The following is a 26,055-nucleotide window of genomic DNA, read 5'->3' on the forward strand; positions in this document are numbered from 1 at the left end:
TGGTCTAGGCTTCAGAATACATAGTTAAGGCTCAAATCAAACACATGTTTTCCACAGTGTAAATGTATATGTCTGAGTGTATGTGTATTAACAAGCTAGAGCCTGACGCCAGACCACCCAGACCCGACAGGCAGGGACCTCCCTCATAGCGCTAGAGTTGGATAGCCATTTTCTTTCCTTTAATCAAAATAAAAACCCTTGAAATGTCCTTACGGAGTCAGAGTCCTTCTTCTGGTCTGCCACAACCTACTAAACATATGCTAGTTGCAACTTCAAGGAGGCAAAGCCCCTTTGGAATCTCTCAGATTCCAAAGGAAGATGGAGACAACTCCTCATTCTCTGAAAAGGAACCAGAGGGTGGTCCTGCAGAGTTGGAACAGTGGCCCAAAGCATTATAACTTCAAACTAATAATGTTCACATCATCTGTAGAAATGCCTGTGCATTGACTAAACAGCAAAGTGTTTTCACGTCAGGCTCATGCATGTGCCAAGGACTCTGAAGAGATCGCAGAACACTGTTGTAAATTTACAGGTGTGCCAAAAAATCCAACCATCAAGGAACAAAAGGTCTGAGAGCATTTCAAGGACCGTTAGGAAATGAGTGGGAAACTACTCTCGCCCACAACAAGTTTGAACAGGTATGAAAGAGAGCTTAAGAACAGCAGATTGTGCAGATGAGGCATGCCATCGCGTCTGCTAAATCATTTATGATGCTGAAATAGAGAATTACCTCTGGGAATCTCTTCTTGGAATGGACTGAGACCATAATCAAGGCTCCTTGTCATCAATGCAATGTTCGGAGTGCCAGAGGTATCTCCCTGGGATATAGTCCTCAGTCAACATCTTGCCAGTTGACTGTGAGGATAACATGTTCCTTGCATATCAGTTACAAATGTGTTAGCCTGGCTTAGCTAATGCATGTAGCATACTTGGCACATGTTTGAGGTGACCAATTCGGTATAAAGGTGAGGTGGAGTGTAACAGAGGGGGAATTTCAATGTTCATTGTCTTCTCACCACCTCGTCTGATGAAGATTGCAAATAATAAATGCCCTAAGAAGTAGCCTTTCCTTTGGACAAGTACACAATCTCGAATACAACCTGTGATGTTCCTTACAGGGAAGAATGTATATAGCAGTCTTCATCAACAGAGGAGTTACATTTCACTTGAACCAATTTAATATAGACAAGGAAATGTGTTTTATTGGTTGTGTTATTTTATTTTGTTTGTCGTGTTTTGATTACATGTAAGCATAACATAGGCAAGCAGTCTAAAGCTCCCACATATCACTGCCAACCTTCTACCAGTGGGGATTAAATATGGAGTATCCTTTCTGTTAATGACCTTCCTGAAGACAAGATAACTAAGCAGTCCCACAGTGCCTTGCACATATCTGGAACTATTGTTATTACTAAAGTGATGACAACTTGTTTATCCTTCAAAGTAGTGCTGAATCCATATTTATTGGATTCTGGGTTGGTTGCTGTTTTACGTTTAAGCATTTAATATCCAATTCATCTCTATGTAAAGAGAAAATGCATGGATATGTGTGTGTCTGTTCAAATTGTTCAGCATACTTCACAACATGCTACAAACCTGAAATTTGGCATATGGGTAGGTTCCATGGTTTAGACACTGCAACAAGTATGAAATATACATTTTTCAGATTCTTTTTTTTTAGCGGTCTGCAATGCTTACCCCTTTTTTCCTGCTCTTTTTCCTACTTAAGCAGGCCTTCCAGCCTCCTTCAGTGCAGTTTGAGCAAGGCAATTAGGTCTCCTCCCACCTGCCAATCACTGGTAAGCTTGAGGATTTCCCACTCTTTTTCCTACTTAAGCAGGCCTTCCAGTCTACGCCCCCTAGCCTCCCTTCGATAGCCTCTGTCTCACCTAGGCGTCCTCAGCACCAGGCGTCATGGGCTAAGGATGTACAAGGACATGTACACTGCCTGTTTGTGCCTGGCAGGGCCCAGGGTCAACCACACTGCCCCTCAAATGCTCCAATATACATCATCATGAGTCTTGTCTGTCCGTAGCCTATCCCCACGATCTCCAAGGTCGGTACTCTAATGTGCACTAGGCAGCCTTGTGTGGCTACTATCATCAACCTCATCACTGTACCACGTCTCCCACAACACCCTCACATCATGCGCTCCCGGCCCATCATGCTGGTAAACGCCACCGAAATCGCTGATCTAATCAAAGAGTAATCTTGACGCGATCTTCATCACAGAAATATGGTTTACCAACCTCCTCTGATCGCATCCTCGACGTTCTCCTTCCTCCCGGATACAGTATTCAACATACTGACCAGCAAAGAAAGACAGGTGGTGGGGTCGCTGTCATCCATAAGTCAGAATGGCACTGTACAGTCCTGCCATCCACACCCTACACCTCATTTGAATCCCTGTCATGTTGATTCCCCCTGTCCCACAAAGACTCAATCACATTCCATCTCATATACCACCTGCCCTGAATGGGTCGTTTATAGAGGAACTGACCAACCTCAGCATCAATCGTACATGGCAGCTACATCCTCCTCGGGGACTCCACCCACATAACACCTACATGACTCACTCTATGCACTAGCCGACTCGTGCAACTTCCAACAAATCATCCCCTTCTCAACCCACACAGGAAGGCACACACTGAACCTCGTCTTCACCAATGTGGCTCTGCTCTCTTGTGCTGACCCCATCCCACTTGATTGGACAGACCACCTTACAATCCCTCATACCCTACAACACTATGAACAGCCCCATAAGGGACAAGCAAAACGCCCTGAGATTACCTGCTGCTTCTTCAAACACTTCCCTGTGGACCTCTGTGAGCCAGCTCTGGCCACCATCCCCTCCTCCGCACATGCCTCAGACCTCCTTGAAGCTTTCTCTCTTGCCAGCACTGGCCTGGTTAACACCCACACCTCGCTAAAAACCACACAGATCAAGGTCTGACAATCTGCCCCCTGGTACACTCCTGACCTCGTGTCCCACAAAAGGGCAATCAGGCTGGTGAAAAAACAGTGGCCCCTAACAGGAGCAGAACCCTCTGCGACATTGTCAGACACTGTGCCAGGCCCACCCCGGACCCCAAGGTGCCGGCATCGCAGGAGAAATGCAATAGCATTAACAGCTTCTTACTCAACAAAACTGCCAAAATCGACTCTGCAAAGGCCTCCAAGGAGCCATTACCCTACCCGGCACTAGGAACTCCCCTCTTGGTCAGACTTCACCTCTCTCACCATTGAGGACCTCTCAAACTCTTGCATCTCTCAAACACACAACCTACTTGGATGATCTCCTCCCAGCCTCCATCATCAAACAGCTCCAATACCGCAGCCTTAACACACTCCTTTATATCATCGATGCCTCTCTCGCTGAAGTCTCCTTCCCGGAATCTCTAAAAACGGGTCTGATTCACCCCCTCTTGAAAAAGCTCTCACTCGATCCTGATGACCTAGCAAACGACCGCCATTTCACAGGGAAACTCATCGAAAAGGCTGTAGCCAATCAATTGTTGGCCAAAATCAACCAACTCTGCCTCATCCGTGCAACCAATCAGGGTTACGGGCCAAATATAGCACAGAAACTGCCAAAATTCAGGTGATAGATGACACACTTCATCTTACTGCCGCCTCCTCCTACTCAACCTTTAAGCAGTGTTCAAAAGGGTCGACCATCCCACGCTCATCTCGATCCTCGCCATCAGAATGGGCTTCACAGGAAAAGTCCTTGACTGGTTCTCTTTATACCTTGCCAACAGATTCCAAGCTGTCCAAGTGGGGTAGTTCAGGACCAAATGCATAGCGATATCTTGCGGCGTACCGCAGGGCTCGATTCTCTCAACCATTCCCTTCAACCTTTATATGGATCTCCTGGGAAACCTCTTAAATGACCTCAGCATCTCCATCCACCAAAACGCTGCTGACACACAGCTGTACCTAAAGGTTATTGGCCCTCAAGACATCTCTCATCTCTGCAGATGCTTGGAAACCATCCATACCTGGATGTCACCTGCATACCTAAAATTCAACCCCACCAAAACTGAGTTTGTCTTTAGCTGACCCCCTCCAAACAACAGATCGTCCAAAACTAGCTCAATGACATGAACCTAGACGGATTCACCCCCAAGATGACCAACTCGGCCAAATCCCTAGGCTTCATTGTCAATAGCTCTCTCTCTCTCTCCAAAAACACGTGGCCAAGCAAGCCCAAACCGCCTGGCTCCAAAACGTTCATCCCCTGCTAACTTCTGTACAGTATTCCAGGTACTGGTCATGTCACACACTGACGGGGGTAACACCCTCCTTGCCAGGCTCCCAGCCATGTACCCGACTCCCCCTCAAAGCTACCCACCATGGAGCAGCCCGTCCTATGGTGGGTGCCCGCAGATTCGACCACATCACCCCCATCCTACGTGATCTCCACTGGAACCCCTTCCCCGCAAGGATTCTCTTTAAAACTGTGTGCATCACATACAAAGTGATCTCCAACAGAAACGCCATCTTACGTGGCAGCCAAACTCGGTATCTCAGGAGGTTCTCGCACCTCATGTAGACCAACCATCAAAAGGTTAGAGTCCACGCTTACCCATAAGGGAAGGACCAGAAAGCGGTCCTTCTCCTGCTGTGCCCCATCCCTGTGGAACTCACTCCCCCTGGAGTCTCCTACTGCCCCTTCCATTATGCTGTTCTGAAAAATCATGAAGACATGGCTCTTTCATCGCTTCCTCCCCCAGGACTAAAACCCCAACAAACCCCCACAGTACTGCGTTTACTGTTAAAAACACTGGCTCGATAATAGCTTCTGGCTTCTCCTGAACTGTGTAAAGCACGCCACTGCCTACAGACCAGATTTGCGCTATAAACAATACAATAAAAATAAAACAAAATACCCCTGCCATATGGCTCTTTGCACCATAGTTCTGCTGTAGTTCTACGTTTATTGTTCCTAAAGTTCAGCAGTTCATGAAAACATTAGCAGTCCATTGCTCCTAAACTTTTCACACTATCAGCATTCTAGCTGACATTAGAAGAACTCACTTTTGAAGTTATGTGGGTGACACAATATAGTGCTTTTGTAGTAATGCGGGTGACCGGAAACGGTACATGTCTCTTCAATAGTTTCCACAATGACGTTGTAAATCAAATTGTGGCAAATCTCTCATGATAATGACAGAGACTTAATTTCCCACGGAAGTTGATGTATGTAAGCCATCTCAACAGTACGAAAATTACATGCTTCAGCCATACACGTACGGGTATTGCACTTCAAGCTTACATGCTTTAGCCCAACCAGTACGGCACTTATGTTGAGGTCGCTGCTGCCTCAGCTGTAGATCGGGACACCAATAATGCTGCTGTGCAATCTTAATGCTCAAACTCAGAATAGCTGAAATCAATTTACAGGATTCATACTCTTCTCATGGCCAGCTTTATGTGGCTTGCTCCAGAGTTGGACACTGTGAGGCAGGAATGGTATCATACGTAAGGACACAGCCACAAATGTACACGTTTCAACACCTTTATCAAGTTTGACAGGGGTTGGAGACTTCCTAGCTAGCCATATTCTTTAATGGGAGTAGTCTCGACCATTAAAGTAAAATAAAATGGTCCAAGTCAGTCAGTCAAGCAAAGGAAAAAGTCTGTGTCAGAAACCTATACTTGCCCTCATGTTTCACAATAACTAAATGTGGGAAAATGTATGAAAATAAAGAGTACAAAAAGAATGTCAGAATGCGGCTCACATCTCCCTTCTCCAAGATCAGTTCACAGGGGCTCTTACAAAGTTTCTTCAAGGTGGGTAGTATGCACAGTTCAAGGATTTCCCATAATCTGTTAGGCTTCCCTCGCCTATTTCAATGTCAGTTCAATATGGATCACAGTTCTCTTCAATGGATTCCTTCGGGCTTCCCTCACCCGGCTTCACAATTCACAAATAAACAGATATTCACAAAGTTCCTTCTTAGCTACTTTCACAGCTGTCCTTGCCTATCTTCAAACACTTAAACATGGCTGAAACCCTTTCCAGCTAAACAGCTCTGCTTCACAGAGCTCAGGGAGAACTCCCTTCTCCAATCTTTGTACTTCTCTTTGACAATGTTCACCTGTCAGAGACCTTCGCAACCGCATAGCAGTATCACCCCCATGCGTGACCACGTGACAATAGGGTTGATTTCTCAATGTCTGCAGAACAGTTCCCCGGCCACTCTGTTCCTTATTTCATAAAAGCATATCATTCATTCGGACGGTCCCACAGCCACTCTGTTCCTCGTTTCACAAACAGTTCACTTTCACATTAGCCTTTCGGGATCTCTGCACGCTCTCTTTCCCTTGTGCTCTTTCCTTCAATAACTTTCAGCCTCATACAGCTTTCATTTTTTACTCTTCTGTTATCTTTCTAGAAGTGTTCAACAATGTGCCTTCTCACACGACACCACTCCATTACCTTGTTTCTCATCAGCTCCCTCGTCTGCTAAATACATTCAGCCTTTCAGGTCAATGGCCCTCATTACAACTCAGGCGTTAAGGGTTAACGCCACCGTTAACCCTTAACGCCTGATTCTGATTGTAAAATCCATGGCGCTAACCCGCCATAATTTACGGCGGCGTAATTAGCGCCTTCCCCACTCCCATTATGCCCTATGGGGCAAAAATGGGAATGGGGAAGGGTAAAATGGGAAATGGGGATTTACTGCCCCACTCACCTTGGAATGGGGCGGTAAATCCGCCATCCACCATGGTGCAAACGGAGTTTACACCATGGTGGTAAAGTTGGTGCACTTAGCACCAAGGTTGTAATGACCTCCAATGTCTTTTATCCTTCAACGCGTAGCTTTCCCAAACCGGGCTCTACCTTTCTTTAAACTCACTGGCTGTGATTGCTTTCATGTGTCCTTCTGTTTTCAACTCATCAAGGCCACCGTCTTGCCCACCTGCCCCTCAGACACTCCCTGGCAGCCTTGCAGCCCCAGGGAGGAATGCGCTGTATGGTGACGCATGGAGGGAAGGGATTAGCCAGATAAGGAAAGGAGGGAAGTTATGGGAGTTGTAGTATCCCATAAAGGTAGAGGGAATATGGGGTAAATAACTGTCAGGAAATGGGGGATACCATGTCTCACCTTCCAGTGTCTCCTCCCCACTTCCCGAGGACCCTCTATCCCCCAGGAGATCCTCCTTCGCAAGTCCACCACCAGGGTCAGGATCCAATAGTGATGGCCCTCCCCTGGCCACCTGAATAAGGGAACCAGGCGCACTAAGTCATGAAACACTTTCAGGTTTTTCATAAACCAAAGACAATTTGTTCACACTAGCTCCTACAGGAAAGAATAGCAATAGTGTCTACAAAGAAGCATTGATTTAATTCATTAAATAAACTACAAACTAGTGCTGAACATGAATTATGGGTCTACTGAATTCATAAATATAGGTTCAAAGCAAGCACTCTCCTGAACAGATCAGTACTGATGTTGTACTTTGATACACCAGAAATATAATTTGCCAAAGATATCAGTGGAAATTATCAGAATGGTGTGAAATAATGTATGTATAGTGGTAAATACAGATTATACATTGCAAACTGGAATAAATAAGACCTACTATTCTTCGTTTTTCCCTTTCTTTTTCTTCTTCCGTCTTTTTGATTTTCTGTAATTCTTGTAAAAACACTTTCTTTTTTTCCAACCAGTCCTAAGGAAAAGAGGAATGCACTGGTATGTTACGTGTATTTCCAGTAATTCCTTTTTTTCTTCAAATGATCACACACACAGTATGTGATTGTCTCAATGGTATTTGTTCAACATAAGAAGTCGCAAATCCAATTTAAAGTACACACTCCACTTTTGACAATTCTGAGTTCTATGTTTTATCAGGAGGCAGAACATTAAACACGTTTGTATGCATCATTTTAATTTTCTATAGATTAAAATGTACTCCTAAAACAAGTTTATCACTCACTTATTACAAACTGCTAAAAACAAGTGGAGGGGCCTCAAAACTCCTTGGTTTCTAAAGGCTCATGAAGCATGAAATGCAGATTTGGCAGAAACACAGAATATCCATCCCATCATAATTTAAAATACTGCTTTAATAGTTCATGGTATTCTGTGCCAAGTTACTGCCAGCACTCGCAAATTGGAAACTGAAGTTAAGGTGAGTAAAAATGAGGCTCCACTTTAATTTATATGCCGTTACTATGGTTAACTGTTAACAAGATGTTCAATAATATATTAAAACAGTACATTCAGAAGAAGTGAACACTCTGCAAACTTCAACTGGGGTTTGATGTTTGCAAAAGGTTGTGTGAAACCTTGGTATTTGATAGAGAACCAGCATATTTTTTATTTCTCTTCTGATGTCCCAGAGTGTGATACAAAATCCCAGAAAAATCATAAACAAAGTGCTGTTGAGAGTTGTGGCTAGCATTTTCTTCATCAATGTGCACTTTGTGACACCTCATCACTGCAGAAAGGATTCAGTAATTACATGATTTCTCCACAGAGGAAAGAATAAATACCACCAGTGGGCACTGTCCCTCAGATTCAGTGGCTGGAGTAAAACTTCAAGAGGTCCCAATGGGAGTGACAGAGGGAGTGGGCCCCAATTCATAGATACAGGAAAGACTCCCCAGTCAATAGGGTAGGGATTGGGTGTGACAAATTACTTCTGCTCTGCATAAGTAAAAGGACGAGTAGAGTCCAACGTGCCTACTCAGCCCTCACACGTCTACAAACTAAGAGCCAACATAATCATAAGGGTCAAACAGGTACAGTTAAGAGATATGCCGCCTTCTCATTTTGGAAGGCTATATTCTCAAACGTGGTGTGAATGTGGTTCAGTAGCAAACGAACAGCAAAGTTTAACAATCCAAAATAAAGAAAGGTCAATCAATGGTCTATAAAATGTGTATATACTTTAAATAAACACACCATGTACAACACGAACCTAGTATATGCAAGATAGCAGAGAATAGTGGAGAATACCATCAGACTTCATATTCCGCCCAATCACACCAACAGATGTAGTGCCAGGCACAATTATATCTATAGACATTGAGGCAGTTCAATTTTCCAACAGACGCATTGTGGTTATAGGCCTGGACACGCAGGGACACGAGTGGAGAAGTGTATTATGCATAGAGCCGAACATAATGCTAAAAGATATAACTGATGAAGAATTGTTTACCGATTACGAGGGGGAATGAGAAATAATAACGGAAATAAGCATACCATGTGACATTATGATCCAATACAGAGAAATACACAACCCACTCATGGCTAACATAAAGGCCCCACTGACAATATTTGAGGAAGACATGGTCAGGGTAGCACCTGAAATTTGGACTACAGGGCCACACGATGTGGGATTGTTGCATGAGGTTACTCCCATAAAGATAAAACTGAAACCAGGTGCCCTCCCACCCAGAGTGAAACAATACCCAATATCCAAAGAAGCAGAGGAGGGTATTAGAGAAACAGTGAATGCACTCCTAAGCCAAGGTATCTGTCAGGTTTCCTTCTCTTATTCAAGTTTCCTTTTTATTATTATCCTTTTCAGATTAGCTTTGTGTGGGTGGGAAGTTTTCCATTATAGTTGGTTAGGCCTTAACTTGTTGATTCAGAATCCTGGTTCTGACCCAAGGCAAGATGGAGCCTCACAGTGACAGCTCTGATTGGCTAGAAGACAATGCTGAACAACAATGAACATTCTAAACTGTCACTCTGTGCCTTTCATCATCAAAACCCCATCTGAGAGAACGTGTTCAGTGGCTGCTCCTGCTTTAGTATTAGGCCTGGTGGATTTTATCCTTCAGATCTCAGCAGTTGAGCGGCTACTTTCTTGGGGGTTCAGGAGAAGTTTTCAGCTGGCAGGAATTCGTTTTGAAGATAGGAAAAGCAGGAAATCTTTGTGAATTCGCTCAGGAGATAAGTGACTTTATTTCTACTGTAAATCTGTTCATCTTAATAACATTCTCCTTGAAAATTCGTTAAAAGTAGTGTTTCTACTAAAACTATTGAAATATCGGAGTGCGCTTGTGTTTCCAGTGCGGTGTTCCTTAGTGCGAGATTTTGACTGTCGCGTGCGTATTCAAGTGAGCGCGTGCTTTCTAGCGTGTGTATTCCGAGCGCGAGTAAAGGTTGGTCTCGTGCCATTTTAAACGCGCGTGTGTTTTATTGCGCGGGTGATCCTTTGCGCGAAAAGCTATACGCTGCGTGAGAACTACAAAGCGCGTGTGAAATACTAAGCGCGTGTGATTTTTAGCGCGGGTGTACAAAGCGCGTGTGAAATACTAAGCGCGTGTGAAATACAAAGCGCGTGTGATTTTTAGCGCGGGTGTACAAAGCGCGTGTGAAATACTAAGCGCGTGTGAAATACAAAGCGCGTGTGATGTTTAGCGCGGGTGTACAAAGCGCGAGAATCTGTTCGTCGCGTGCCATGTGAGTGCGCGTGTGTTTTTTCCATCGCGAGTGATTTTGCGCGTGAGAATCACTTCGTTGCGTTTGAACTCAATAGCGTGGGTGTTCTTATTTCGCGTGTCCCGCAGGAGAACATTATTGCGCGTGTGGACTATTGCGCGTGTGAATTCTTGCGCGTGTGGACTATTGCGCGTGTGATTTTTTGCGCGTGTGGATTATTTTGATCGCGCGTCTTCATCCGTTTGCACGTGTTCTTCAACCAGGAAGATTTCTATGTGAAGTTCATCGATAATTTTAATGGAATTAACCTGCGTGTGCAGTTAGCACGTGTTTCCTCTTTCTTCAAGGATTTAAAGACTCAAGAAAATTATAAATAGTTTGAAAAGTTTTGAAATGTCAAGAAAGAACATTTTAAAGACAATCTAATTGAACTACCAGTGCATGTTGGAAAAAAGACAAACAAAGAACTAAGACTTCCAGTTTTGCCTAATGTAAGAAGTTACTGGGAATTTCAAATATCGCAAGTAAGAGAGATTTTCAGCTTCTTAACCGCTTCTCTAAGAAATTTCAAGAGAAGAACCAGGTAGGATTCTCAATTATTAGTTAAGGATTAATGTCTTCCCATTCATAAGGTTAAGTAAGTGAATTAAGGAAGTGTATATGTTATTCTTTATCCTCTGCAGGTTCAGCACTGATTAGCCTTGACGCAGTCTGCCTGGTGTTGTTTTGTTGTCCCATTCCCCCTTTCCCTTTGGGGTGTAGTTTACAGAGCTGTATTGAAAACTAGTTCTGGGAAATACATCTCAGGGGGATTGTCGGGGGTTCAGCAGCTTCCGCGGATACAGGACCTCTCAGCCTGACAGAATGAAAGGCCAATAATTTAGTCCGCCCGAGCTGTCATGAACCCCGACAAATCCATGGAGATGTTAGGATCTTTGATTAGGGAGTTACGGGAGGAGTTGAAAATTTCTCGGGAAGCAAATGCCTTACTTAGTCAAAAGGTAGATGACTTAAGTGTTAAAGTTACACAAATTCAACAGCGGGGAGAAAGGAGAGAGGATGAGGTTTCAGGGGGCGCAGGTTCTCCACCTGAGTTAGAAAGAGAAGATCAGTTACCACACATACAACGGGCGCCTTCAGTGGCAGAAGGGGTAAGGAGTATAATTATGCCAGTTCCTTTGGCGCCCCCAGAACGTTATCATGGGGATTCCAAGAGATTTAGGGTGTTCTTAACACAATGTGAATTACATTTTATGAGTAGACCAGAATTATTTCCATCGGATGCTTCTAAGATAAAATTTATGTTGTCATATCTTTCTGGGGAGGCATCTGCTTGGGCTGGGTTGTTGGTGAGTCAAAAGAATGCGGTTTTAGAAAATTATTCCAGTTTTTTAGAGATATTCCGAAAAATGTTTGATAGAAGACAGTTATCTCTGGAAGTAGATGGTGAACTTTTAGAATTAAAACAAGGTAATAGAGACTTGATTGCTTATATAACACAATTTAAGTCCCTTGTGTTAGAAAGCAAGTGGCCCGAGGTTAAACAGGCCTCGTTGTTTTATCGGGGCCTTAGAGATGAGTTAAAGGATGCTTTGTCTGGAGTAGTTTAACGCCCTCCTACTTGTGAAGGTCTGATTGATTTGGTTATTCAATTGGACTTCCGTTTGAATGAAAGGAAGGCAGAGAGACGTCATGGTCAGAGTGATGTAAAGTCTATACTTAGAGTAGATAGACCTAAAATAGAGAGTAAACCCAAAGGGAATAATTCATCTCCAAGAATCAGAGGCCCGTTAACAGTGGAGGAAAAGACTAGGAGGAGAGATAATAATCTTTGTTTATACTGTGGAAGAGGTGGGCACTTTTTAGGAAACTGTCCTTACACTCCCAAGAAGACTTCTTCCTCAGCAATCAAGGTACAACAGATCGCTAATACGGTGCAGACAGCGGTCCCTCATATAACCATAAATGTATCCTTATTTTTTGATTTGGAGTGTAAGGGAAATGGTCCTGTAATGATTGACTCGGGTGCGACTGGGAATTTCATGGATTGGGGTCTGGCCAAATCGTTGGGAATTCCAATTGTTCTGAAGGAGGTTGTAGAGCAGGCTAGGGCTGTTGATGGTACATGTTTATCTTCTGGTCCTATTACTCATAGAACTGGTTCTTTAACTTTGGAGTTATCAGGAGGTCACAAAGAGATAATTTCGTTTGAGTTAATTGATGCCCCTTTGTTGAAGATTATCTTGGGCATGCCTTGGCTTACTCTCCATAATCCCCTAATTGATTGGAGTGCTAGGACAATTGACATGCAATCCGATTTTTGTAAAGAGAATTGCTTTTCAGGAAGTCTCTTAGAGGAAGAGGTAAAACAAAGTAATTCCGTGTCTAGTTTTCTGGCTGAGACTGGAATTGGAGGTCATGATGTGGGAGCTGTAGTGGGTCAACTTCCCCAGTGTTATAAAGATTTCTGGGACGTATTTGATGAGAAAGTGGCAGGAGAATTACCACCCCATAGATCCTTTGATTGTAAAATTGAACTGGAGCCAGGAACAATTTTGCCTAGTAGTAGGGTATATGCTCTTACTGAGAAAGAGAATGATTATTTAAAAGAATATTTGTCAGAAAATTTGGCCAAAGGATTTATTCGTCATTCTAAGTCACCTGCGGCCTCTCCTTTATTTTTTGTACCAAAACCGGATGGCTCGCTTAGAACTTGCATAGATTATCGAGCAGTTAACAAAGTCACTATTAAGAACCGGTATCCTCTTCCTCTCATCTCAGAAATGCTTAATCAAATACAAGGAGCAAATATTTTCTCAAAATTAGATCTGAGAGGAGCTTACCATCTTGTACGTGTGCAGGAAGGGGACGAATGGAAGACAGCGTTTAAGACCAGATTTGGGCTGTTTGAATATCAGGTTATGCCATTCGGTCTATGTAATGCTCCAGCGGCTTTCCAATTTTTCATTGATGAGGTTTTTAGAGAATACTTGGATATTTTTGTTGTCGTTTATATCGATGATATTTTGATTTTCTCTTCTGACCTAGATCAACATCAGAAACATGTGCGCTTGGTGTTACAAAAGTTGCGAGAAAATCATTTGTTTGCCAAATTGGAAAAAAGTCAATTCCATACCGATTCTGTGGAGTTTTTAGGTTTTATAATTTCACCTAAGGGTTTAGAAATGAATCCTAAAAAAGTGCAAGCCGTTCTTGAATGGCCCCCTCCTACTAAGGTTAAGGAAATACAAAGTTTCTTAGGATTTGCCAATTTTTATAGGAGATTTATAGAAGGTTTTTCTCGGCTGGTTGCTCCTATAACGAGGCTTTTGAAAAAAGGAGTGAAATTTGACTGGGACCTTGAAGCAGAAAAGGCTTTTCAAGAGTTAAAACAAAGATTTACTTCTAGTCCAATTCTAATTCATCCAGATCTTTCCAAACCTTTTTTTTTGGAGGCGGACGCTTCAAATTTAGCGTTGGGGGCGGTGCTTTCTCAAAGGAATGAAACTACTGGTCAAATACATCCAGTTGCATTCTTTTCTAGAAAGTTTTCTGCAGCTGAAGTGAACTACACAATTGCTGATCGGGAACTGTTAGCAATAAAGTCCGCTTTTGAAGAATGGAGACATTTTCTTAAAGGAGCAAGACATACAGTAACGGTCCTTACTGATCATCGAAATTTATTGTTTTTAAAATCTGCAAGAACCTTGTCTCCACGCCAACTTCGTTGGTCTTTGTTCTTTGCAGATTATGATTTCATTGTGACTTTAAAACCAGAAGTCAAAACAAAAAAGCTGATGCGTTATCTCGCCAATTTCCTGGAAGTGAAGACAAAGAGATTATAGAACCAGAACCTATAATTGCTCCAGAACGTTTTTTGTTAGCTGGAGCCATTAAAGAAATTGATTTTTTGAATGAAGTTCGTCAGAATATGTCCTTGCAGAAGATGGAGGAGTGGGTGAGACTGGATCCAGCTAGAAAGTTGAAAGACAATCTTCCTTTTTTTGATAACAAGCTTTATGTACCTACTGATGAGTTGAGAGAAAAGGTTTTGAGAAATTGTCATGAATCCATTTTAGCAGGACATCCTGGGTTCAGAAAAACTCTGGAACTGGTTCGAAGGAATTTTTGGTGGGAAAAAATTTGCCAAGACACCTTGAATTTTGTTAAAACTTGTGTAGTCTGTGCACAAGAGAAAAGTCAAGTTGGGAAGCCGCATGGTTTATTGGAGCCATTACCTGTTCCTCCTCGTCCTTGGCACACAATCTCTATGGATTTCATAGTTGATCTCCCTCAAGATAAGGGTTGTACTACCATTCTTGTTGTGGTCGATCTTCTTACTAAAGAAGCACATTTTTTACCAATAGAGGGAGAGGTTACCGCGGAAAAACTGGCTCATAGTTTTTTGCAGGGTGTAGTTAGACTACATGGACTCCCAAGTCAAGTTATCTCTGACCGGGGATCTCAATTTATTTCAAAATTCTGGAGGGCCTTCTGTAAGAAACTTGGAGTGGAAGTTAGTTTGACTTCTGGGTATCATCCGGAAAGTAATGGACAAGTGGAGAGAGTAAATCAAGAATTGGAGAAGTTTTTAAGGTGTTATTTACAAGCTAGAGAGGAATGGGTGGATTTGGTGTGGTTGGCAGAATTCTCTTACAACAATTGTGGAAAAGATGCTACTTCTATGTCCTCTTTCTTGTTGGGTCGTGGGTTTCATCCTCGTTTTCTGAGTTTTGAGGGGTTGGAGGAAGATTCAGGGAATCCTAGAGTGGAAGATCGTTTGTTGATAATGAAAAATAACTTGGATAGAGCAAAAAAGGTTCTGGGAGAAAATAAGTTGAAATATAAGAGATATGCCGATTTGAGAAGAAAAACTGGACCTGAATATAAGGTGGGGGACTTAGTTTGGCTTTCTACCCGATACCTGAAAATTAAGGGGAAGAATAAGTTCAGTCCAAGATTTGTGGGCCCTTTTGAGGTAGAGAAAATCATCAACCCTGTGGCAGTACGATTGCAATTACCCAAGCAGTTGAAGGTACATCCTACTTTTCATGTTAGTCTTTTAAAACCAGTTTGTTCAGGAACTAGATTCAGAACACCACCTTCCCCTGTGATTTTGGAGGATTCATCTGAGGAATTTGTGGTTAAACAAATTTTGGATTCTAGGAAAGTGAGGGGAAGGTTGCAGTATTTGATTGATTGGGAGGGATATGGACCGGAGGAACGATCTTGGGAAGATTCAGTTGATGTACATGCCCCCCGTTTAGTGGCTAAGTTTCATGCTAAAAACCCACACAAGATAGGCCCAGAGACTGGGCATTAGGAGGGGGGTACTGTCAGGTTTCCTTCTCTTATTCAAGTTTCCTTTTTATTATTATCCTTTTCAGATTAGCTTTGTGTGGGTGGGAAGTTTTCCATTATAGTTGGTTAGGCCTTAACTTGTTGATTCAGAATCCTGGTTCTGACCCAAGGCAAGATGGAGCCTCACAGTGACAGCTCTGATTGGCTAGAAGACAATGCTGAACAACAATGAACATTCTAAACTGTCACTCTGTGCCTTTCATCATCAAAACCCCATCTGAGAGGACGTGTTCAGTGGCTGCTCCTGCTTTAGTATTAGGCCTGGTGGATTTTATCCTTCAGATCTCAGCAGTTGAGCGGCTACTTTCTTGGGGGTTCAGGAGAAGTTTTCAGCTGGCAGGAATTTGTTTTGAAGATAGGAAAAGCAGGAAATCTTTGTGAATTCGCTCAGGAGATAAGTGACTTTATTTCTACTGTAAATCTGTTCATCTTAATAACATTCTCCTTGAAAATTCGTTAAAAGTAGTGTTTCTACTAAAACTATTGAAATATCGGAGTGCGCTTGTGTTTCCAGTGCGGTGTTCCTTAGTGCGAGATTTTGACTGTCGCGTGCGTATTCAAGTGAGCGCGTGCTTTCTAGCGTGTGTATTCCGAGCGCGAGTAAAGGTTGGTCTCGTGCCATTTTAAACGCGCGTGTGTTTTATTGCGCGGGTGATCCTTTGCGCGAAAAGCTATACGCTGCATGAGAACTACAAAGCGCGTGTGAAATACTAAGCGCGTGTGATTTTTAGCGCGGGTGTACAAAGCGCGTGTGAAATACTAAGCGCGTGTGAAATACAAAGCGCGTGTGATTTTTAGCGCGGGTGTACAAAGCGCGTGTGAAATACTAAGCGCGTGTGAAATACAAAGCGCGTGTGATGTTTAGCGCGGGTGTACAAAGCGCGAGAATCTGTTCGTCGCGTGCCATGTGAGTGCGCGTGTGTTTTTTCCATCGCGAGTGATTTTGCGCGTGAGAATCACTTCGTTGCGTTTGAACTCAATAGCGTGGGTGTTCTTATTTCGCGTGTCCCGCAGGAGAACATTATTGCGCGTGTGGACTATTGCGCGTGTGAATTCTTGCGCGTGTGGACTATTGCGCGTGTGATTTTTTGCGCGTGTGGATTATTTTGATCGCGCGTCTTCATCCGTTTGCGCGTGTTCTTCAACCAGGAAGATTTCTATGTGAAGTTCATCGATAATTTTAATGGAATTAACCTGCGTGTGCAGTTAGCACGTGTTTCCTCTTTCTTCAAGGATTTAAAGACTCAAGAAAATTATAAATAGTTTGAAAAGTTTTGAAATGTCAAGAAAGAACATTTTAAAGACAATCTAATTGAACTACCAGTGCATGTTGGAAAAAAGACAAACAAAGAACTAAGACTTCCAGTTTTGCCTAATGTAAGAAGTTGCTGGGAATTTCAAATATCGCAAGTAAGAGAGATTTTCAGCTTCTTAACCGCTTCTCTAAGAAATTTCAAGAGAAGAACCAGGTAGGATTCTCAATTATTAGTTAAGGATTAATGTCTTCCCATTCATAAGGTTAAGTAAGTGAATTAAGGAAGTGTATATGTTATTCTTTATCCTCTGCAGGTTCAGCACTGATTAGCCTTGACGCAGTCTGCCTGGTGTTGTTTTGTTGTCCCATTCCCCCTTTCCCTTTGGGGTGTAGTTTACAGAGCTGTATTGAAAACTAGTTCTGGGAAATACATCTCAGGGGGATTGTCGGGGGTTCAGCAGCTTCCGCGGATACAGGACCTCTCAGCCTGACAGTATCTTAGTGCCATCAACTTCCCCATGCAACACAGCGATTTTTCTGATTAAAAAAGCGAAAGGAGGGGCGTGGAGAATGGTCCAGGATCTCTGCCCACTCAATGACGTCATCAAAAAAGAGTTCCCATTTGTGCCTAACCCGGCATCAATATTGTGCGTATACCAAAAGAGGCAACTTGCTTCACTGTCATTGATTTGAAAAATGCCTTTTTCTCTGTGCCACTTGCACCAGAATCGCAGTAACTTACAGCCTTTACATTAGGAAACAGCAGATATGAACACCGCAGACTCCCACAGGGGTATTGCGAGAGCCCAAGCATTTTTAACAGAGTACTACGAGAAGACATCGGCAACATAGATGTAGGGAGCACATTTATACAGTACGTAGATGATTTACTTGTCTGCAGCAAAACAGAAGAAGAGTGTAGAGAAGACTCGATAACACTGCTTAACGTATTGGCTGCCAAGGGATACAAAGTGGACAAAGGAAAGTTACAATACTGCCTTGCAGACGTGGTATATCTCGGCCTGCAAATATATAAAGATGGAAAAAGAATATAACCAGACAGAGCAGCGGCCATTCAACACATTATCATACCAAAAACAGTGAAGGACATGCAGAAATTTCTCGGCAGATGTAACTATTGCCGAGCATGGATCCTCGATTATGCAGCATACACACGACCAATGCTACAAGCACTGAAGGAAGCACATAAGAACAGGGCCCCAATAAAATGGACACATGAGACAATTGCCCAATTCTCCCGATTAAAAGACCTTATAGCAGACGCCCCATTCCTTGCAAATCCAGATTATGAAAGGGAATTTTTCCTGTTTTCACACAGCAATGGAACACTGATGACAGCAGTATTGACACAAAAGACATCGCTAGGCCACAAACCATTAGCATACTACAGTGGTATATTAGACCCAGTAATGCAGGGACATTTCGCTTGCGAACAGGCCCTCGCTGCAGCGGCCTTCGCCATTGAGAAATGTGCCACGATAGTGATGGGATGTTCAGTGACGCTATATGCGGAACACTCATTATTTGCTATCCTGGAAAGATCAAAATCTACTCACACAACAAAGAGAGCATCTGCTTATGAAATAATAATAGCCAGTCCAAATGTACACGTGGTCAGATGCAAGACAGTGAACCCAGCCACATTCATTACAGAGCCATGCACAACTGAAGATTTACAGGAACACGATTGTAGCACGTATGAGGGAGAGGGCGATGACATTCCCAAAGCAAGATAAAAAAAACCCTTACAGAAGGAGAAATCTATTTCATAGACGTGTCAGCATCCATAAACTCAGAGACAGGAGAGAAACATGTGGGGATGGCAGTAGTGCGCATGGAAGAAGACACATACTAAGTGATTGTTCAAAAGCGCCTCCCCTCACACTACTCTGCACAAGCAGCCAAACTGACTGCACTAATCAGCGCGTTACACACAGCCAAAGATTGTGCAGTAACAATATATTCAGACTCAGCTTAAGCCACCACCACAGTTCACTCAGGGATATCACGTTGGCGAAGTCGAGGGTTAAGAAGAGCAGACGGGTCCCCCGTACAACATGCCACGTTGCTAAATGAACTAATAGAAGCTTTAGCAGAGCCATCGGTAGTGACAGCGGTTAAATGCCAAGCCCATACCAATAACACAGACGGTGTCTCATTAGGGAACGCGACAGCCGACACAGCAGCGAAGGAAGCCTCGTACTTTAATAAGACACCAACATCAGAGTACATTATAAAACCAGCCACAGCAGAACAACCAGCAGAAGCATACAGTAACACGCCCATAGCACAATTGATGGAACTCCAGAGAAGGGCCCCACCGGAAGAGCAGGAGTTGTCGGGCAAACGAGGGTGTAAAAAATCAGCTACAGATCTCATTTGGAGACAGGAAACGACAGGCAAGGTAGTGATGCCTGTAGAATTATTAGAAGTAGCGTTCCAACAACTGCACTTCCCAGCTCACATTGCAAAACAACACATCGCCTCAGACATTCAGGAGGATTGGTTTGTTCCCAATCTGCACGAATACTTGTCTAAATTTGTGATTGAATGTACTACATGCCAAACTTACAATTCAGGAATGACATTACGAACTCTGCGTGGCACTTTGCCAAGCCCTACAGGTCCATTCAGAGAAGTACATATCGACTACGCCCATATGGGAGAAAGATGTAATGGAGCGAGATACTTGATTGTGGTGGTATGCCCTTTTTCAGGGTGGGTGGAAGCGCCCCCCCCCCCATCCTGATGCAAAATGTGCTGCCAAGTTCCTTGTGCGAGAAGTATTCTCGCGGTGGGGAATCTGTGACGTGATCCGTTCAGACAACGGCACGCACTTTGTGAATGATCTTTTCAAAGAAGTAACCTCCCTTCTGGGGGTGAAACATAAACTATGTTCGATTTATGATCCAATGGCCAATGGAGTTGTGGAGAGGATCAACGGGCTGCTCAAAAGCAATTAATCGAAATTATGCAGCACGTTGAAAACAAATTAGATATATTGTCTGCCCCTAGCACTGTTCCAACTCAGAAATCAACCATGCAAGGATCACCATTTGAGCCCGCACAAAATCGTAACGGGGAGAAGAATGCACACGCCGCTCTCTTCTGTTAGGAGGGCGTCGGATGCACACAGGGCTGCCACAGTGCTGGGGGAAGAGTTTAAGGAATACCTAGCATAGCAAAACAAATTGCTCCGCCATTTACTGAAGATGTAGCAACAGACACGTCCATGCCAGCAGCAGATAGCTCGGAGGGGCCATTAATGCCAGGGGAGCGCATCTATGTTAGAAGCTTTGTAAGAAAGTGGAATTCACCAAGATTTCATGGTCCATACCAAGTGGTGTACAGCACACCAACTGCAGTTAAGGTGAAGGGACTGAAATACTGGGTGCACCTCTCAGATGTGAGAAGGGCACGCAGTGTCGCACTCCCCCAAAATGAAACAGACTGTATGGATGGCATCGCTAACACAGTCTGACATGATGAAAACTGCAACTAAGACAGGGAAAGTATAGTAAAAAAGCAAAATGTTTTTTACATATTCTGTCTCCGTCTCTGTCTCTGTCTCTCTCTCTCTTTCTCTTTTTTCTCTCTTATTCTCATATGAATTGTGTTATTTCTCCTATTTTTCTTCATTGTTTTTATGATAAATGGAAAGAAATTGTTAAATGCCTAAATAAGCAAAAAGATGAAAAAGAATGAAAAATTGCAAATATGTTTTTTTTTCATGATGACTTAATGAATTTGTCTCGCCCACATAGGTTCAACATGAGCCAATGCGATGAAACGGCTGAGCAGGCTGAAATGTTAGATAGAAATAGGGATGCCACTAGGGCCTAGGGATGCTCAAGCTGGAGAAAGTTGCAACAACCAATATGATACAGTTTTCTTCCTCTGAGATCACTGCTAGCATGAGAACCAGCATGTGAACCAAGATGAGCTAAGCACTTTTTGCTCATTCGTCCCCATAAACGTGCAAGCTACCCACCCCCATTTAGAGTGATTTATTGCCATCCTGACCCTGTGCTCCCTGTAAGGTATTTCTTTCAAGTGCCAGACCCTCGCCTGCACTGCGAAACTCACCCAACACACCCACTACGAACCTTAAGCACCTTGCCACAATATATGTTTTTACTTATACTAATAGGTCTAAAGCTTAGGAGAAATGTGAAACACAGCTTGACTCTTTTTACATGCACAATAAAGGTCAAGGCCTCCAATTAAAGCTACGAATGACCCAATTGTACTGACAATAAATACTATGTGTGATTTGTGTAGAAATATGAAAAGAAGTATAAAATGTTTAGATAATTTGTTATTTAATGTTTTACAAATGCAACATATTAGTTTAGGTAGTGACCACAGTGACCGGACCCTGACCTGCGTGGAGCACAAGATATTTGACGTCCATCATTTCGTCAGCCACTCAGCCAATCAGAAGAAAGAGATGCTACCCACACCTACAGCACCACACCGCCTGGCCAGTCGGGTCCATTTAGTATTTTTTGTTAGAGTTACTTTAATTGATATATATATGGGTGATGATGTAAATGAGAGTGGGCATTTTTGGGTTATTTCCTAGCTGGAGAAATAAACCATCCTTTGAACTCTTGCAGCCGGTTCTCAGTGCCTCCTTCCCCGACAGGGGTTGTGTTGGTTATTTTATTTTCTCTTACACGTAGTAAACCGGGGAAAGGCACCTACAACATCTTGGTAATATACACATACATTTAACTTTGAAAGGGAAATAAACAGAAAAGCTGAATATAACAGATCACGCTAAGTATGACAGCAGCCTAGGTCTGTCTATGAGGCTAAATGTGCTGGATCGGTCATGAAACAGACTATAGCTAACTGTCCATAGCTCAATTAAGGCTAGTATTGTTGGCCGTTTTATGTGGCAAAATCAACCCAAACATGTAGAAAAAGGCTAGGTAAATTTAAATTAAAGAACAAATGACAGTGTAGTTTTAAACTTATTCAGGTTAAACATGAAGCTGAAAAAATGTACATAAGGCTGAAATAATGTACTATGCCTTCCGCTGTCCAGACTGATGATATGCGTGGGTAACCACGTCCACTGGTCTCGGGTGTAAGCACAACCCCCGTACAAAGACAGTGGCAAAACTGGTGTTTCGGTGGTATGTTAACAAGTGTCTACCACCTTTGTCAGGGATATTGATCCTTAGTTCAGCCCATGTAGAACAATCAGACATGGCCTTGTCACTAAGTAGTATCTTGACTGACTAGCTGCCAAGCATGAGCATGAGAGGTGATTGAAAATCAACATATGCTATAAAAGACCGGGTGTTTCCCCTTTTATTTGGATCGGTGCCCCACACCAACACCCTCTTCCATTTTCCCAAGTTAAAGTACACCTCCAAATAATAAACTACTGGTGCATAGAAGTACCAAGTTTGTTATGTGAAGGTACTATTAAGAAGACCTTTTGGTGCTACCCTGTGCGATATCAATGAAACACTTGTAAAAAGGTGAGGGGAAAAAAAGACAGAGAAAGAAGGACCAAGTCAAAAAAGATGTCTTTAAAGCCTACCTAAAGCATTGCTGCAAGTGCCAAATGAGCCGGCATCCTGCTGTCACTACGCAAGTGAGAATGAACTCTTGCCACAGGACAAGAAAAACTGCTCACAAGTGTGTCAGGCAGTCTGAAACAAAGGGCCAGTAAAAATGCAGGCTTTTAATGAGCGCCCATAACGTGTTTAAGCCCCATTTGTAACCCAATATCAGTTGGGAGACCGGCACGCTGGAAAAAATAGAAAGTAAACATTCCTGCTGCAGCCGGAAAAGTTGCACGGAATAAAATGCCGTTGATTCAGGCACTGATGTGGTCAGTGCGGACAAGGAGCCATATTACTGCAGCTCATGGATTAGCCGCGAGGTGTCAGCAGAAGAAAGTATCCATATTCCTATGAAAAAAAAACAAATATGTTTTGGTTTGCTGGAATAACGTGGGCGCATTTAAATGAAATAAAAGCGGACTCACAGTGACTTACTTACAGTTATCCTGCCGCTGTCAGAAAACTATTGAGAACATCCTGCATAGAGTACTGAGACCGTGTGAGGTGCCTGAAATTCTGGGGGCGTGGCTTCAGGCATAGGTATAGGTATAGGTTAGATCATAGCGATAGAAAGAGGACTGGCCCGGCATGGGCCAGAACAAATCAGAGCCTATCAAGTTGTACTAATTGGCCATAGAGGATACCCATGAAGCACTTTAAGGGATGCCAAAGTCATCAACATAAGAAATCCTAAAAAGGTGGAGCGACACCCATCCACAAGAATAACAATGCCTTAGAATCTGAAAAATACAGACATAAGCAGAGAATGCTAAACAAAAATAAAAGATGGAGTACAAGTGCATTATAGACAATGATTTTTACCATACTGGGAAAGATTCATTGAGCCCATGCTCAATAGTATCCAATAGAAAAATCCAGCGCGCATCCTTATTAGCCAGTGTTTGCAGTGGGTTGGCCGCATTCTTGACGACATCAATAATCCACCAACGTAGGTCTTCAGTAGTGTGACCATATTCCATGAAATGGCCCACTAAGGGCGAGTTGATAGCTTAACAGCGAATATGGGAACAGTGTTCCGTGATTCGCGTATGGACCGGGCGTGCAGTTTTGCCTATATATTTAAGTCCACACGGGCACTCGATGCAGTAGATCACCCATGGTGTTTTGCAATTTGAATGGTGACGAATTTCCCAAATGTTTCCATTCAAAGGGAAAGCTTTTACTTTGACTGCAAATTTACAAACAGAGCAAGTTCCACAGGGGAAATGCCCTGTGAGGGGCCAGAGATCCCAGCTAGATGTGATTGATCTAGAGGATTTATTCTGGGTAGAAACATGAACCAGTTGGTCTTAAAGGTTCTTTTGCCTTTTCATGGCAAAGATCGGAAGAGGTTCTTCAGGTAAAGACAGCTGTGCCACAGACCAATGCTTTTTAATAGTTTTTTTTTAATTAAAAAGGTATGTGGGCTATATGTAAGGGCACATACTCATTTGTCTTGTGGTGAATTATCATTAGGTTGTAGCAGGATTTCACGGGGGGTAGATCTGGCCCGTTTATATGAATCGCAAACAAGTTTTTTTGAGTACCCCCGTTGTTTAGATTTGGTGGTGAAGATCCGTGCATGGTGGTCATAGTCGGATATTGATGTGCAATTTCTTCTGAGTCTCAAGAACTGAGAATAAGGTAGATTTTCTTTTTGTGTACGCGGATGAAAACTGTCAAAATGCAGTAACGTGTTTCGATCAGTTGGTTTAGTGAATAATGAGCAAACCAGTTTTTTGGTCTGATTCTGAATCAGGAGGTCCAGGAAAGGAATCTGAGTGTTACTCATGGAGATGGTAAATTTGATGGTCTGGTGGCATTGGTTAAGCCATAGCAAAAAAGCATTGAGATTATCTGTGGTGCTGTGCCAAATAAAGATAATATTGTCTATGTATCTGTGCCAGCTCTCAATGTGCTGACGGTAACGATTTAAATCTGAAAAAATGAATTTTGCTTCAAAGTCGGCCATGAATATGATGGCCAGGCTCGGGGCAAATGCTGCCCCCATAGCCGTTCCTTGAGTTTGTTCATAGAACTGGTCCTGATATTGAAAGTAATGTTTGTGAGTGCTAGAGAAAGCAGTTCCATGATGAATTCCACGGGTGCCTTATTCCACGGTGTGGAAAGAGTGAGGCTAGAGCGTATGGATTCCATGGCCTCATCATGAGGGATGTTGGTGTATAATGCTAAGGATCAAACTACTGCTTCAGTTCTAGCTCAAACGTTTCTTGAGGAGGTTGTTTGTTTACATGGTTTGCACAGCAGAGTTATTTCAGGTCGAGGGTCACAAGTTTTGGAGTGCCTTCTGTAAGGAGTTGGGGATGGAGATTCATTTGATGTCAGGATATCACCCAGAAACCAATGGTCAAGTTGAACGTGTCAACCAAGAATTAGAGAAGTATCTGAGGTGTTTTTGACAGGAAGATGAAAGTTGGATTGATTTGCTTTAGATGGCGGAGTTTGCTTACAATAATTCCAAGAAAGATTCAACTTTGATGTCTCCTTTCTTTTGCAGCAGAGTGTTTCAGCCACGTTTTCTACATGAATTGGTCACAAAGGAATGAATCGTCTAGTCCGGCTGTGGATGAGAGATTGCAAACCATGCGAGAAATATTGGCAAGGGCAACTAAATCCTTGCAGTTAAGCAAAGAAGGGTATAAGAAATGTGCTGATAAGAAACGTTACATTAGTCCAAAGTATGAAATTGGACATTTGGTTTGGCTTTCTACAAGGTTTCTAAGATTGAAGGATCAAAATAAGTTCAGTCCTCAGTTTGTTGGGCCTTTGAGGTGGAAAAAATAATTCTCATGGATAAACATTCTTGCCTCACAGGGAAACGTTAGGTTGCCGTGTGCGTACAAGGGACTTCTAAATGATCTCCGGATTCTCCACTAACCACACAATTCTGAGTTTAGAAAGAGAGCATGTGTGTTTTCGCCCTACACACGTCATGGCAAGTGTTTATTTTGCTTCCAGACTTCCACACGCACACTTTGCGGTAAAAACAGTGTAATAATATGCGCATCAGTTGCGTTTATATTTTACGCTGCCTGCGCATGCTTTTGAAGTTCAGTGAAGCTAAACATGCGCGCGGCGTCTAGTTTTGTTTGTTGATGTCGCTCGCGCACATGTTCTGATGAGAAGTGAAGTGTTTGTGCACACGCAACTGTTATATCATGATTCGCAGTACGCGCGCATGCTCTGAAGGAAAGTGAAGTGTTTTGCACATGCGCAACTGTTATTTCATGATTTACAGTACGTGTGCATGCTCATTGGACATAAACATTGTAGCATCTGTGCTACAGCAAACATTAGTCGCTTTTGGCCGCATACACGCATGCGCCAATGAGACAAGTGTCTCATCTTGATCTCGAAGGACCACATAGCGTTAAGTTTTCCCCGTAAAGCTCAGTATTTAAGT

At 43.0% G+C, this 26,055-nt stretch overlaps 1 protein-coding gene across 2 annotated transcripts in view; it reads right to left on the reverse strand.

Moving 5' to 3' along the window:
- The window catches only part of MAP9 (microtubule associated protein 9), a 470,608-nt gene that overhangs the window by 164,127 nt on the left and 280,426 nt on the right, over positions 1-26,055 (reverse strand). For both annotated transcript variants that reach the window (XM_069631321.1, XM_069631320.1), the window contains exon 10: positions 7,597-7,686. In XM_069631321.1, the coding sequence (XP_069487422.1) occupies positions 7,597-7,686 (90 nt within the window). The remainder of the gene's footprint in view (positions 1-7,596; positions 7,687-26,055) is intronic.

The sequence above is a fragment of the Ambystoma mexicanum genome, chromosome 6q (assembly GCF_040938575.1).
Source record: "Ambystoma mexicanum isolate Mex_15411 chromosome 6q, UKY_AmexF1_1, whole genome shotgun sequence".
In the NCBI taxonomy this organism is placed as follows: Eukaryota; Metazoa; Chordata; class Amphibia; order Caudata; family Ambystomatidae; genus Ambystoma; species Ambystoma mexicanum.